Source organism: Oncorhynchus keta, chromosome 10 (assembly GCF_023373465.1).
Source record: "Oncorhynchus keta strain PuntledgeMale-10-30-2019 chromosome 10, Oket_V2, whole genome shotgun sequence".
NCBI lineage: Eukaryota > Metazoa > Chordata > Actinopteri > Salmoniformes > Salmonidae > Oncorhynchus > Oncorhynchus keta.
Genome location: NC_068430.1, coordinates 57,983,411 through 57,999,951, shown reverse-complemented (window position 1 = coordinate 57,999,951; position 16,541 = coordinate 57,983,411). Strand labels below are relative to the sequence as shown.

Sequence of the window (16,541 nt, the reverse complement as noted above, 5' to 3'; positions counted from 1 at the left end):
ATGAAATTAGTTGCAAAATTAATAGGAAATATAGTCAAGGCATTGACAATGATTTTTAATGAAAATTGTGTCCTTCAAACTTTGTTTTCGTCAAGGAATCCTCCATTTGCAGAAATTACATCCTTAAAGACCTTCGGCATTCTAGTTGTCAATTTCTTGAGGTAATCTGAAGAGATTTCACCCCATACTTCCTGAATCACCTCACACAAGTTGGATTGGCTTGATAGGCACTTCTTACGTACCATATCGTGAAGCTGCTCCCACAACAGCTCAATAGGGTTGAGATCTGGTGACTGTGCTGGCCACTCCATTATATACAGAATACCAGATTACAGCTTCTTTTCCAAATTAGTTCTTGCATAGTTTGGAGCTGTGCTCTGGCTCCAATTAAGCGTCGTCCACAGGGTATGGCATGACGTTGCAAAATGGAGTGATAGCCTTCCTTCTTCAAGATCCCTTTTACCCTGTACAAATCTCCCACTTTACCACCACCAAAGCACCCACAGACCATCACATTGCCTCGACCATTCTTGACAGATGGCGTCAAGCACTTCTCCAGCATCCTTACATTTTGTCTGCATATTTAAAAAATATATTTATGCATATCAGGTCCGGGTGGGAAAGCCCCAGGTCCATTTTGGAATGAGTCCAACTTTTTGGGCCCATGAAGACCCCTCCATCAGACGCCTCTTCTCAAACACTGGCTTATCCTCCCTCTATTCTGACACAAAACACACATACAACCAAGCATGTAAATAGGGAAACATTCCTAATAGTGTGTGTGTGTGTGTGTGTGTGTGTGTGTGTGTGTGTGTGTGTGTGTGTGTGTGTGTGTGTGTGTGTGTGTGTGTGTGTGTGTGTGTGTGTGTGTGTGTGTGTGTGTGTGTGTGTGTGTGTGTGTGTGTGTGTCTGTGAGTATTTGGGGCGGGGGCAGCAGGAGCCTCATGTTGACGGGAGAGCCCCCCTGCACTCGGCTGGCCAGGTGCCTATACAAGAACAGGATATGACATAACACAGGGAGAAATAGATGGCAGTAGAAGTGGTGCCCTGTATTGTTCGGGTTTCTCTGGTGTAGGCCAGGTTACCGTAAAAGCACTGTGTAAACTGCTGATGTAAAAAAAAAATAATAATCTTCATTGATTGATTGGAAAAGTAGAAGTGATGTCTATTTACCCATCAGGTAGGAAGTAGCAGTGCCAACACTCTGCACACCAGCTCCCTCTGACCACAAATTGGCCACACATTAACTACACAGAATGGTCAACACATGGTAAAATCAAACAAAACCATGTCCAAGAATATTGCTGAACTGAAACAGTTTTGTAAAGAGGAATGGTCCAAAATTCCTCTTGACCGTTGTGCAGGTTCCGCAAATACAGAAAACATTTTGTTGAGGTTATTGCTGCCAAAGGAGGCTCAACCAGTTATAAATCCAAGGGTTCACATACTTTTCCCACCCTGCACTGTGAATGTTTACACTGTGTGTTCAATAAAGACATGAAAACATATAATTGTTTGTGTGTTATTAGTTTAAGCAGACAGTGTTTGTCTATTGTTGTGACCGAGATGAAGATCAGATCAATTTTTATGACCAATTTATGCAGAAATCTAGGTATTTCCAAAGGGTTCACATACTTTTTCTTGCCACTGTATTTAGCAGATGTTATTGTGGGTGTTGTGAAATGCCATCTTCCTGTTCAAGTGAGCACAGCACAACAAGTCCAAAAATGTATTGTACGCTGCTGCATAAATTATGTAATATGCCAGGGAGATATGTATACTGTAGCTAAGAAAGTAATACTAAGTGTATGTTGTGTAGTAAGATGTTAGTAACCCATGTGCCTCACCCTAATAATTTGTTTGATTTAACCCCCTTTATTTATCCTACGGTTCTGACTTGGTACAGGGAGAACACTGAAAGAACGACCCATGTTCTGAATTCTGTCACTGTACATTTCAAAAGTGCAAACAAATAGTTATATTGAGTACGTCCTACGTCCGTAGCTCGCTCATGAATGTCTTAATTGAAATTACAGATTGGCTCTTATCCACTTGTCGTCCCCTTATGCCATAGCTGTACATCTCAATTGTCATTAGAAACTACATTTGTTTAAGCATGTCAGCCATATCAGCTGTTTTCTTAAAAGGCAGTAAATGAGGCTGATTGAACTGTTTCGCTGCCAGACAAGGCTCAACTGATAGCCAGGTGTAGTGGTGGTAATATGTTGGAACAGCTTTTGGGACAGCTTTAAGTGGGCCCTAACAGTTTGCCACCGTTTTCGTGCAATTAATTTGTTTAGTGTTGTCTAATGGCTTTGCTGGCATGTACCCCCCTTTGAAATTATGCTTGCTTCTTACATTCACCTTCTCATGTTAATTTAAATACTTTTCATTCAAAATCATATGGTTTGGTTTCAATACATAAAAACCAATTAGTGGGTCCAGGAATTCATAAAAATAGATGGGTGTTGGTTAAATTGTGATTTTAATTAATGTAAGCCAATTTGGAGCGGGAGTTTTTTTTCTTCCTGTGAACACGGAGATGTTTATAGCAGATTGTAGAAACGGACATGGAGGCTTCGTGAGCAATGGGATTTCCAACCGCTCAACTCCGCTCACTTGCTCTGATGCCTTCATGCCTACCAATACCTGGCGGAACTCCTCCTTCCATCTCTCTCTCTCTCTCCCTCGCTAATTTGCTCTTTCTTTGCCATGAAAGATGCGAGAGTTTGTGTTCTCGAAATAGACTATAGCAAATAGTTTCCCCCGGTGCAAAAATATGGAATCTTAGGAGTCGATTGCTAGCGGAATCAAAGCTTGGCACCCAGAAATGTGAGTCGACACCGGGAGTCGAATGGCAAGGAGTCGAGGAATCGATTATCGACTCCTCACCAATAATCTCACCACACTGGTATCAACCCTCACAAACATCACTACTGTTTAAAGCTGGTGTAGAAAACCAAAGTAAAAGATGCAAACACGACATTTAAGAACGGGACTTATAGAAATACCGCACATGGTACAGATAGATATACGGCGTAGACTTGCTTTCAATGAGAATGACCTAACTAATTTATTGGTGGGCATTCCGGCTCTTTTCAGTGAGCTCTTTTGGCTCCCAAACGGCTCTTTAAAAATAAATGTTTTGTATTTTTTTTCAAGTCAAACAGTTTGCGATAGTTTGACTATGATTGGTGTTAGAATAATTCGAATTAAATGATGATATGAAATCATATTCTACCTTAACCACATTGTATTTAAAAACAAAATCAAAATAATGCTTTTAAACATTTGTATTTAAAGTATAACTTTTTTAATGTATATAAACAAAGTGCATATAAATGTAACAATACAAAACTAATACAATCTGAACAACATAACAATAGAATATTGCACCATATCAAAGAAAAATAAATAACAATGTGCTAAACTGCAGCATCCCACTTAAAACATTAAAATGGTCCCTCTTTTCTCTCTCTTCTTTATTGCCATGTTATAACCAGCAGCACACAGAAATGCTGACCATATTTTGCTTTTATGAGAGATTTGCATTCAGAAATGCAAGCTGCCTAACTTTCGAGGGGCTGGTGCGGTTTCTTCTCAGTAATTATTTGTCCCGTTTTCAAGAAGACCCTCTCAGAGGGAACGAATGTGGCCACTATGCAGTCTCCGTGTCATGACTTTAGTAACCGCGGGTAGAGAGAGGCCTTGTTCTTCCACCAGCTCAGAGGATCTGCAGGAGGGGCTCCTCCAAATAGGATCGGACCTCCATTATGGCATCTGCTGAGAGATTCCTTCGTGCTGCATCCCCAGTTTCTCTCTCGTCAAACAGCATCCAAACAGCAGACGTTTGTGGCACTACTGCTGGTGCTTCTGCTCCATCTGCTCTCTCTTCTTCCTGTTGCCCTGGTGCCTGAGCCAGCTGACTGCTGGGGCTGTCCCTCCCTGCTGCTGAGGTTATTCTTTTAAGAGCATCATCAATCGCTCTGGCATCACTGAAGGCTAACTTCTTAAACCTGGGGTCAAGTGCAGCGGTTTCTGATAGCAAGTGATTCTATTCTATTCTGATGAACTTTCTGTCCATTGATGAAAGAAGGGTGTCCATCAACTCTGTCACCTCCCATTCCCCATGGTTCAGAGCATCAACAGGTGCATTGGCAATGGCCAGGGTGGAGATGATGGCATCCTTTGACTCAAGAAATCGCTTCAACATATAAAATGTTGAATTCCACCTTGTAGAGCAGTCTTGTTTAGGCCTCAGCTCAGGCATCCCCATCTGGCGTTGTGTAGACTTTCGTTTTTTAGCACCCACTGTGATCCTGTGGAAGTATTCCACAGCTACTTTCACTTTGTCCACAATGGGCTTCATCACCTTCAGAGCATATCTTACAATCAGGTTGATTGTGTGGGCAAGACATGGATGACGGGGCCTTTTAAAAAAATATCATGGCTTTGGTTATGTTAGCTGCATTTTTGCTAACACAACAGACCACTTTTTCATCTACTTGCCATTCTCTGGCCACTCTCAACAGTTCCTCTGCCAAGTTCTCTGAGGTGTGTCTGTCGCTGAACTCAAAGCAGTCCAGAAGACAGCTAGGCATCGAAAAATCTTCAATGAAGTGACATGTAACCGACATGTAAGAAGTGGTTACCCTTGATGTCGAGCAGTCAGTGGTAAGGCAAACTGCAGTAGCTTTTTTGGACTCTTTCCCTCACTGAAGCCTGTGTGCTCTCTGACAGTTATGGAATACGTGATTTTGAAAGGGTTTTCCTGCTTGGAATTGTGTTATTATATTATTACATTTGGATTTAGACTATTGCTATAATTTCTAAAAACCTGTCCTTCAGGATCGAAAATGGCTGGAAATCAGTGGCAATCATTTTAGCCAATGCAATATCAATTTGGCCTTGTTTTGCTACAGACATATACTTTGGCATAAACTGGTCCATAGAAGACTGCGTTGCTGTGGGTCGCGGAGTCGGCCTACTTGACTGAGTGGATGTATCTCCACGTGTGGAGGTGCTGGCTCCACTACTACCACTAGGAGGCACGCTAGTTTCTCGAAGCTCTGCTTCAGCTGGCTTCACAGTTGGGTGCACAGTTCGCATATGCCGGTGTAGCTTGTGCGTAGAATCGGCTAATTCTACACTGTGCTCTAACATTGTCTACATTATTAAAATGCATCCAAATGTTACTGTGCTTCCGACTAATTTTCCAGCTGTTGTTTTCACAGCTGTCCTTCCTCTCTCTCCTCCCTTTCTCCTCGGCTGCTAAGTGTGTGACTGTGAGTGAGTTGGCTCCGCCCTCCCTCACGCATGTTTGCTTCATTGGTTGACACAGATGATGCTCTTTTTCTGAGCAGACAGCTTGAGCATTTAGTCCTATTATTATTTTATAAAATTTTTCGTTCTTTGAATTAGTTAATTCTATTCATTTAAATGTTTTGATTATTCATATCTTTATTTTTTATATATTGTTTTATAAATAGATTCGGCTCTTCTGATATGCGTGCCGACTCTTAGAGCCGAGTCGTTCGCGAACGACCCATCACAACAACTTTAACTCCATTGGTCGGGCCGCCCAACAACAAACAAATTGCAGGACTGTATTCAAGCAGTCGAAATGTTTACTCGTCTTCGTTGTTTATTTTCAAATATTGTTTGAACAAACTGTTCACGTATTGGTGAGTTATTGTTTTCTTACTTGAAACTGAAAAATGTTTTCTATATGAAGACTCACTAGGCTACCTTTTGTTTTTTGAAAATACGTTGTGGGCACATTCTAAAATGGCGGGTTGGACTGGAAGGTATCATTTGAAGAGGTTACTGGCCTTATTTTATGAAGCACGTATCACTGTCGTCGAAATAATGTAGTAATACCTCAACTATGTAACGTTAAGTAGAAGTTCTCCGAAAAAATGAAGTAGAAAATGTAAAGCTGTTACCTGTCATTTGACAGACTCATTTGACCAACCTACTGACCGATCCCTTAAAACAGAGATTGCAGAAACTGCAGTAAAAGTGCGGTAACTGCAGTCGACTGTGATCATTTGGACGCAGAATAACTGCAGTTATACTGCACTCATACTACAGTTACACTGCAAAATGACTGCAGTAAAAAAAAGTGGTGTTATTTTGGACGCGGTATTTGCTGCTAACTTAGACTCTGACTGTAATCTTTTTTCATAAGGGGTACAATAACAGTACTAGTTAACAAACTCTTTGCCAGGAAGAGATGTGAGCCATAAAAACCTATTTCCTCAATAAAATTACGAAAATAGGTGAAACTAGAACAGAAATAAGTAAATGTTGCATAACAACAAGCAACCCACATGACACAACCCAAAATATGTAATATCTGCCTTCTATAGCTTGTGACGTTCTTAGCATGTACATAGGTTATAGGGTACACCCTGAGCAAATACCTGTCTCAGGTGAAACGTTTAAGTAATATTTAACCTGACCTACAGTATTGCGTTAGATATTCAAAGATAATACAGCTCTGCATCCTATGTACTGTAAATCTCAAGAGGCACAGATAAAAAGGGATTGTTTAGATGCCCTGAAGTGAAATGTACTGCATGTCAAAACTAAATCAAACTGATGGCTATGATATTACTGTGTTTGTTTCAGCTTGTCACCATGGCACACTCCCTTTCTGACCTCTTGGATGACCTGGAGCAAGATAAAAAGAGTTGCAGCAATGATCAGGTGCTGGAGCAAGAGAGGGAGATGAAAAGGAGGTGGGTTGTTGTACTCTGATGATACACCCACTGGAGAAGAGAGTAACTGCATTTATACAAAAAAATAAAAATCTCACAATGCACTATAATTACCTCTGACTAACCAAAATAGAAAGAGGCACACAAACACGCATATAATTGCTTGTCTCACCCTCTCTATTATTCTCTGCAGTGAGTTGAGGGCTGGTCTAGTCTGTCCAGTGTGTGAGCATGGGCTGAGAGACCCAGTCTCGTTTAACTGTGGACACAGAGTTGGGTTACTTACAAAACCCTGATAGGGTTACTTACAAAGCATTTGCTAATCATTAGTTAAGTCTTTTGCAGGCAAGGATCTAAAGTGAGGACTGATACCTGATAAAACCTTAAGGCTGGCCATGCCATAAGTAGCCATTCCAGCAGTAGCTGATGCTCCACAAAGGGCTCAAAATGACCTGAAATATGCCTCGCTTATCAACAGTAAAATAATACGGACACAACACAGAGGGCGCGGAAGACACATTTCAGTTGAAGGCATTCAGTTGTACAACTGACTAGGTATCTCCCTTTCTATTTCCCCTTTCCCCTTATGCCAGGTTCAGCACTGAACTTGTCAGAAAAAACCCTTGGTTGTTTATGTTGTTTTAGGCCTAATATTATATGCCCACGGGGAGCAATTATGGTGCCCGTTACTGTATTTAGACAGAGATCATTTTAAAACAAGTGGTCTCATTTTATTAGAATTTGATTAGAACTATTATCTGTCTTTTTAGGTCTTACCAATATTGAATGTAATCTTGCTCATTGATAACAATTGGCATTTTCATGGCTCAGACAAAAAAGCTTTTTACATTAGGCCTATCTATGTCAGTGTGAAGCAGAGGAGGCTGGTGCGAGGAGCTATAGGAGGATGGGTTCATTGTAATGGCTGGAATGGAATAGATGGAACGGTATCAAACACATCGTTCCATTAATTCCATTCCAGCCAATAAAATGAGCCCTTCCTCCTATAGCTCCTCCCACCAGCCTCCTCTAGTGCAAATGCTATGTTTAACAATATATTTCCAAAATGACGCCATGCAATTACTTAGACCAATGTGGACTCCAAACATGTTCAACATATTTAGCAAATATGGGATAGGCCTACATTTTATTTCTGTAGGCTATTTAACAAACTAGGCTATAATGGATAACATTCGAATTGTAGTTGATGACATCTGAATACATAAGACCGTAAATACACAACTTAATGCTACCACATATTTGGCCATGGAGCACTTTCTTACACACCTACAACTTGTTAATTCATCAAAACCCAGCCCTTTCGAGCCACCGCCAGCTACTGCGAGCATAATTTTGGTTGTGAAAATATCTTAAATATTCCTGACACCCCCCCCACCCCAAACCTATAGCGCATAAAATTACCATTGCTTTAGGTTTGTTAAAATAGAGCCCGAATGTTAAAGGAAATATTTACATTTTCCAGATGTAGCAAAGAAAGTACATTTTCTTTAACATTCTGTGTTTTGTCCGTATTGTTAGTTTCATACAATAGTTTAATACATTTTTAAATGTAGGAATAGCTTAATTAATGATGAATAAACTATTTACTAATCCATCAAATGTTTTATTACCAGGTGTTATCATAAAATGCTACCCTTGTCGTGCGTGCGTGCTGGTTAAACGCTCTCCCTTCCTCCCTCTCACTCTCTCTGCAGTGAGTTGGAGGTCATCCACAATGCCAGTCCTCAGTGTCCGGAGACCTAAAACACATCCTTTCTGAAGCGCACTACCACACAAACTTGGAGGACACTTTATGGTGTTTCTCCCACATCCACTCATAATGCATTTAAATCAACAAAAAATGAAACTTAATTGAATTATTATTATTTTTGAAGATGAAAACTACTGAAACAAGAGAGACATTTCAATGAACATTTTACCTTGTAGAGTAGCTAATGAGTAAGAAGTATCATAAGTATTTAGTTTGATGACTGTGATAATTGGAAGGTACTAGATTGAGGGCAACATTTTCATAGTGCAAAAACATTGTGCAGATTGCAGAACTCGTTAATCTTATTGTAATCTGGCAGCGTGATTTCATTTGAAACAGTTTTAAAAATGTGCCTTTGTAAAGAGGCGACTATTTATGCATTGCTCAGTTTACTAAACTCTAGTTAAATAATTGCCTCTTTCTAATGCACATTGTTAAAGAAATGTTCAAGGCAGATCATCCTACAGTAGTAGTATTGGAAGACTGCTCGGTATATAAACAGTATCAAAAGAGGGGATTTGGCCCAGAGATTGGGAAAAGGGTAGATGAATATGGACTCAGGTACCTTGATATAGGGCCATCTGTGGCAATAGGAAATGTGCCACCATGGTTCTATACAAAGCCATATGTTAATCTTAGCCTGATCAAAGAAAAGAAACAGTGGTTTGAAGAAAATATAGGAACAATAGTGGATCAATATATTGGTAACCAGTTTTATTCTTGCTTGGCAGTATACACAGATGGTTCAAATGATTCCATGAATGGGAAGACTGGAGCAGGTGTATTCCTGAGTTCAATGTTAATCCATGCAACAAATTATTTATCTGTATATGCAACAGAAATGGTGGCTATAATTGTTGGATTGCAATGGCTCGAGGAGGGGCAACCAAGAAGAACAGTAATATGTTCAGGTTCTACATCAGTTTTGTGCAGTCTAAGATCTGGGAAATTGGAGCGTGAGGATTTATGGATAGAAATAATGACTATGTCGTTAGGGTTAACAAGAAATGCGATAGAGGTTCAATTTAGTTTGATTCCTGTTCATAAAGGAGTCAATGGGAATGATATAGTAGATAAAATAGCAAAGAAAGCAGTGAAAAATTATTTTGTGGATATAGGCCTACAGGTGCAATTAGGGAGAGGAGAGTAAAACATTCATATCAAACACTGTTGGATTGTTGTCAGAGGCAATGGGATGCAAGTGGTAAAGGGGAGACAGTTTTATAGAACAAGGAAATCTGTATGAGAGAAAATGTAATGGGAACAGAAAAGAGGACGTTACGTTGTCTAGGATGAGATTAGGACATATGGTATTGAATTATTCTGAAATTGATAGGGAACCATGGTACTGGTATGTGAGATGGGCTTATGGTAAAAGAAACGGTTGAACATGTAGTATTATGTTGTGAATTTTATGACGTAGAGAGTTAGTTTGCTAGGGTCAGAGGGGTTGGGATGGGATTTCGGTGGGGGGATGGAAGTAGTAAGCTTTGTAGGGCTTTATTTGATTTGGTTAGAAACACAGGGTCAGATAAGAGAATATCTATGTATTGGGAGGCTGTGACCGGTCTCACACCCCAGTACAGTAGGGTGCGCGGTGTATGCACCTTTCAGTTGGCTGCGATCCTCCAATACAATTTTTATCACAGGTCATCTGAGACTGCTTCCAGATGTGAGAAACCGCAGAAAGGCAATGCAAGTATTAATGCAGAATTCACACATACCACATCCTTATAAATAAGTATTTATCCAATTTTTATGACATGCAACTTGTTCAGATTTGTATTATCATAAATTGACATTTTTTGCAATGCCGGGGGCCTTTTTTGTATACCTTTTTAGTTAGAAGCACTGGGATTTCATTTCTCAATGGCTTACCTGGAAAGTCCAAATAATTCACAATACAGTGGTTAAGAGACCCCGACGTAACATAACCTCACAGGTTATATGAGTTGTATTTTCTCTATTCTTGCAGATTGTCTGGAATTGTACTCACAAGTCAGTGCTTTGAATTCCTGGCCTCCATTCTCCAGTTTGCAGACTCACCCCTGAGAGACCTGGACCTGAGTAATATTGCGTTTCATGACAAAGAGATGTTATTCTTTGCTGGATTGAAACCTCCACACTGTAAACACTATGGTCAGTTGTTTTGGAGAGGTCCAGATAGGATATCATGATAACAACCCCCAAAGAGTGACTAACAAACTGTTCAACAAAGTTTCAAATTGTCACCCTGAGAGCATGTTTTGAGAAATCAAACAGTAATGGACACGCACAGTAATGAAAGCATGTCATTAAATGTGTACATGCTTTGTGTTCATGTTCACTTCACACATATGCTTTCTTTGCTGAAATAAATCAACAATAGAGTAAGACGACCTGTATTTAATCACTTGATGTCTCTTTCTTTGTAGACTCTCAAGCTGTAAATTCACAGAATCGTCTTGTACGTCTTTGATTATTGCTCTAATGCCAGTGAGCTCACCACCTACAGCCGCAATCTGTAAGTTACATTTTGTGTCGAAAGTATTGCCTGACGCATGCCTTGTGAACTGTGCAATGGTTGCCATAAATTGGCCTTTGTTTGCTTTTTGTGTCGTTGTGCAAGTTTCGTTTTCATCCTTAATCATTTTTGTATTTTATTGTATTACCACAGGGGGCACAGAAGTTACCGGTTGGGCGTTGTGTTGCTTTCTGCTAGGCTGGAGGATCCACACTGTAAACTGGAGAAACTGAGGTCTGTAGAATGATTGTGATTTTGTTCTCACTTTTTTACATAACCTGTTAATATGTTGTTATGTCTTTATGTATCATCGTTTCTCATTTAGGATGAGTCGGTGTTCTCTGACAGAAACATGTTGTTACACTTTGGGCTCAGTTCTCGGCTCAAACTCCTCTCCCCTGAGAGAGCTGGACGTAAGTAACAATGATCTACAGGATTCAGGAATGAAGATGCTCTCTGCTGGACTGGGAAATCCACACTGTAAACTGGAGATACTGAGGTGGGAAATACATGGGGACAAAGGAAGAGATGCCTACATTTACAGAAATATAATATTCACAATAATATGTTTTAAAACTGGTGTTATATACAGTGCCTCTAGAAAGTATTCAGACCCCTTAACTTTTTCCACATTTTGTTATGTTACAGCCTTATTCTAAAATGGATTAAATAAATAAAAAATCCTCAGCAATGAACACACAATACCCCTTAATGACAAAGCGAAAACAGGTTTTTACAACAAGTTTTTTTTAAACAACAGAAATGCCTTATTTACATAAGTATTCAGACCCTTTGCTATGAGACTCGAAATTGAGCTCAGGTGCATCCTGTTTCCCTTGATCATCCTTGAGACATTTCTACGACTTGATTGGAGTCCACCTTTGGTAAATTCAATTGACTGGACATGATTTGGAAAGGCACACACCTGTCTATATGAGGCCCCACAGTTGACTGTGCATGCCAGAGCAAAAACCAAGCCATGAGATCGAATGAATTGTCCGTAGAGCTCCGAGACAGGATTGTGTTGAGGCATAGATCTGGGGAAGGGTACCAAAAAATGTATGTAGCATTGAAGGTCCCCAAGAACACAGTGGCCTCCATCATTCTTAAATTGAAGGAGTTTGTAACCACCAAGACTCTTTCTAGAGCTGGCTGCCCGGCCAAACTGAGCAATAGGGGGAGAAGGGCCTTGGTTAGGGAGGTGACCAGAACCCAATGGTCACTCTGACAGAGCTCTAGAGTTCCTCTGTGGAGATGGGAGAACCTTCCAGAAGGACAACCATCTCTGCTTCGCTCCACCATTCAAGGCCTTTATGGTAGAGTGGCCTGACGGAAGTCACTCCTCAGTAAAGGGCACATGAAAGCCCACTTGGGAGTTTGGCAAATGGCACCTAAAGCCTCTCAGACCATGAGAAACAAGATTCTCTGATCTGATGAAACCAAGATTGAACTCTTTGGCCTGAATGCCAAGTGTCACATCTGGAAGAAATCTGGCACCATCCTTACGGTGAAGCATGGTGCTGGCAGCATCATGCTGTGGGGATGTTTTTCAGCGGCAGTGACTGGGGAACTAGTCAGGATCGAGGCAAAGATGAACTGAGCAAAGTACAGAGAGATCCTTGATGAAAACCTGCTCCAGAGTGCTCAGGATCTCAGACTAGGGTAAAGGTTCACCTTCCAACAGGACAACGACCCTAAGCACACAGCCATGACAGCGCAGGGGTGGCTTCTGGACAAGTCTCTGAATGTCCTTGAGTGGGCTAGCCAGACCCCGGACTTGAACCCAAGCGAACATCTCTATAGAGACCTGAAAATAGCTGTGCATCAACGCACCCCATCCAACCTGACAAAGGTTGAGAGGATCTGCAGAGAAGAATGGGAGAAACTCCCCAAATACGGGTCAAGCTTGTAGTGTCATACCTAAGAAGACTCAAGGCTGTAATCGCTGCCAAATGTGCTTCAACAAAGTACTGTGTAAAGGGTCTGAATACATGTAAATGCGGTATTTCCGTTTTAAATGTTTAATAAATTAGCCAACATTTCTATAAACCTGTTTTTGCCTTGTCATTATGGGGTAGTGTAACATATTGATGAGGGGGGAAACAATTTTTAGAATAAAGCTGTAACATAACAAAATGTGGAAAAAGTCAAGGGGTCTGAATACTTTCTGAAGGAACCGTATATTCTAAGGCCTTCTCTGAAGGCTTTCAAGGCCCTGCACTCAACCTCCAGCAGTCTGGTTGTAAAATCATGACCTCTCTCTGCATTCTGTCATTCTGCAGCTTCACAGAGGAAGGCTGTGCTTCTCTGGCTTCTGCTCTGAGGTCTAACCCTTCCCATTTGAGAGAGGTGGACCTGAGCTTCAATCACCTAGGAGACTCAGGAGTGAAGCTGCTCTCTGCTAGACTGGCAGATCCATACTGTAGACTGGATAAACTCAAGTATGCTAACTGTGCCAAACTTGTCTTAGTCCCACTCTCTCCAGATTTCTATGAAATATTACCTATAATTACAATATATTTCAAATAGATTTCCTTCCAAAAATGTGTCATTAAGTAAAAAGTTGCTTTTCTATATACCCCTGCCTGACTTGTTCACCATCAACAGAATGGTTCTGGGCATATACTAGTCATTATAAACATTCACGACAAGTTAACAGCCGTGCAGCTTTATACAGCTACTGAATATAATGAAGAATCTACGACTTTTGTAATGATATACTTTGTTTGTGCACCAGTCTTGTAACCACTGCCATAACTGACTGTTTGAGGAATCACTGCATTTCTCTTGTTGGTCTGAGAGCAGACCGGTCCTGATATTGTGTTGCTTCATTGCTGCTCTACATACTGTAGCAAACAGCAAAAACCGGGACTCAAACCAGGGTCTCCCAGCCCGTAGGAAAACTTGTAAACAACTACTCCAATAGGGTTAACCCAGTTGAGGTAGATTCGAATGAGTAATACCTAGGCAAGTGTCCTTACACCACAGGCGGTGTCCCTCACTAACTATTATTTTGCCTCTCCTACAGTTTGAACCAAAATGAAGAGTTGTGGTTTAAACCGGAGCTGCTTAAGAAGTGTAAGTGTCTTTGCTAATGATATTGCAATTCAATACAACTGCTATTGACCCACTGGTTATGATAATATTCTCTCTCCTTTGACTTCTCTTGCTTCTCCAGATGCCACTGAAGTCACTCTGGACCCAAACACACAAAACAAATTTTTCTCACTGATTGAGGAAAACAGAAAGCTAACCTGGGTGGATGAAGAACAGACATATCCTGATAACCCACAGAGATTTGAGGAAATGCCACAGGTGCTGTGTAGAGCGCCTCTGACCAAACGGCATTACTGGGAGGCAGATTTGATTGGGAATTGTGACATTGTGGCATATAAATGTATTAGCAGGTGGGGAAAGGCAACAGATTGTAAGCTGGGAGCCAATGACAGGTCTTGGTGTATGTTCTTCGAAGAAAAGAACCGTTACCTTGCCTGCCACAATAATAAAGAGAATCATATTCTTTACCCAACCACCAGACCTGATCCCCAAAGAGAAGGAGTATATCTGGACTGGCCAGATGGCACTCTGTCCTTCTACAGTGTCTCCTCTGACACCATGACCCGTCTGTACACATTCCAGGCCAAATTCACTGAGCCCTTCTACCCAGCTTTTGGGGTAACGGACACATTAATGGACTCATCCGTGTCCCTTGCGGTTACCAGTAGTCCAGTGCCAGCTGAAAATCCTGCATAGTCTTGGATAAGGTACAATTCCTTATGTTGGAGGGTATTTTGTTTCACAGCCTTTTCTATTACATTTTCATGACTGAATTTGAATGATGGAAAAGTTGAATGGGACATTATTTTTTCCATCATTGACAGTTAGCTTGTAACTTTGGGTTTAAAATAAAGAACAACTGTTGGTTGTTGCAGTCATAGAAACGTAAAGAATGAAATGGTAATTCGGTGGTGTAAAGTTATTTTATATGACAGCGACAAGGGTTTTAATTTGCCTATGATTTGGCCATGTCTGTTTGTAAATAAATATTTGTGTTATCTCATAGCATATGCACAGTGTAAAGCACTAGGTAACTTTTCTGCGTGTTTGTGAAAATGCATATTAACATTTTTTTTTAATGGATTAAAAGACACTTGCTTCTATTTGAATTATCCCCTTCATTTCAAGTGTTGACAATCAGTAGACTGTTAGAATCGCAGAATCTTTAGCTCCCACTAACCCAACCAGTGTCAGCATGGTGCTGAAATTCAACAGTTTTTGTCGCTGTCCTGATGTGTTATATACAGTGCATTTGGAAAGTATTCCAACCCTATCACTTTCCAAATTTTGTTACGTTACGATCTTATTCTAAAATGGATTAAATAAAGCATTTTCCTCATCAAACTACACACAACCAAAGCAAAAATGTTTTTTTTTTTTTTTTTTTTTTTACATTTTAGCACAAATACCTTATTTACATAAGTATTCAGACCCTTTGCTATGAGACTCAAATTAGCTCAGGTGCATCCCTTTTCCATTGATCATCCTTGAGATGTTTCTACAACTTGACTGGAGTCCAGCTGTGGTAAATTGAATAAATTGGACATGATTTGGAAAGGCACACACCTGTCTATATTAAGGTCCCGGAGTTGACAGTGTATGTCAGAGCAAACCAAGCCACCAGGTCGAAGGAAGGGCTCCGAGACAGGATTGTGTCGAGGCACAGATCTGGGGAAGGGTACCAAAAAATGTATGCAGCATTGAAGGTTGTAAGTCGCTCTGGATAAGAGCGTCTGCTAAATGACTTAAATGTAAATGTAAGGTCCCCAAGAACACAGTGGCTTCATCATTGTTAAATTAAGAAATTTGGAACCACCAAGACTTCCTAGAGCTGGATGCCCGGCCAAACTGAGCAATAGGGGGAGAAGGGCCTTGGTCAGGGAGATGACCAAGAACCCAATGGTCACTCTGACAAAGCTCCATCTCTGCAGCACTCCACCCTTCAGGCCAGACAGAAGCCACTCAGTAAAAGGCACATGACAGCCCGCTTGGAGTTTGCCAAAAGGCAGTTAAAGGACTCTGCGACCATGAAAAACAATATTATCTGGTCTGATTGTCAACAACTCCAGTCACCCAAGTCATAGACTGTTGTCTATGCTACCGCACGGCAAGCGATACCGGAGTGCCAAGTCTAGGTCCAAAAGGCTCCTTAACAGCGTCTACCCCCAAGCCTTAAGACTGCTTGAATAATTAATCAAATGGCCTACCAGACTATTTGCATTGACCCAACCCTCCATTGTTTTTACACTGCTGCTACTCACTGTTTATTATCTATGCATAGTCACATAACCCCTACCAACATGTACAAATTACCTCGAGTAACCTGTACCCCTGCACATTGACTCGGTAGAGGTACCCCCTGTATATTGCCTCAGTATTGTTATTTTATTGTGTTACTTTTCTAATATTTTATTTTTGTTTATTTTGTAAATATTTACTTGACTCTTCTTAAAACTACATTGTTGGTTAAGGGCTTGTAAGTAAGCAT

The 16,541-nt window shown here is 40.7% G+C and overlaps 1 protein-coding gene across 6 annotated transcripts; it reads left to right on the top strand.

The window, feature by feature from the left end:
• Positions 1–5,332: 5,332 nt before the first annotated feature.
• LOC118389037 (neoverrucotoxin subunit alpha-like) lies at positions 5,333–15,156 on the top strand. Of its 6 annotated transcripts, XM_035778738.2 has the most exons (9): positions 5,343–5,684; positions 6,634–6,743; positions 10,469–10,560; positions 10,908–10,996; positions 11,150–11,230; positions 11,322–11,495; positions 13,279–13,437; positions 14,025–14,074; positions 14,175–15,156. In XM_035778738.2, exons 6-9 carry the CDS (start codon positions 11,323–11,325, stop codon positions 14,747–14,749), a joined length of 957 nt encoding a protein of 318 aa, XP_035634631.1. In that variant the 5' UTR covers positions 5,343–5,684; positions 6,634–6,743; positions 10,469–10,560; positions 10,908–10,996; positions 11,150–11,230; position 11,322; the 3' UTR covers positions 14,750–15,156. The 6 variants fall into 6 exon arrangements, 5 of the variants coding, with proteins under 5 accessions (XP_035634631.1, XP_035634630.1, XP_035634628.1 ...); XM_035778737.2 differs by lacking the exon at positions 10,469–10,560; XM_035778735.2 differs by having other exon boundaries at positions 10,143–10,996.
• Positions 15,157–16,541: the final 1,385 nt, after the last annotated feature.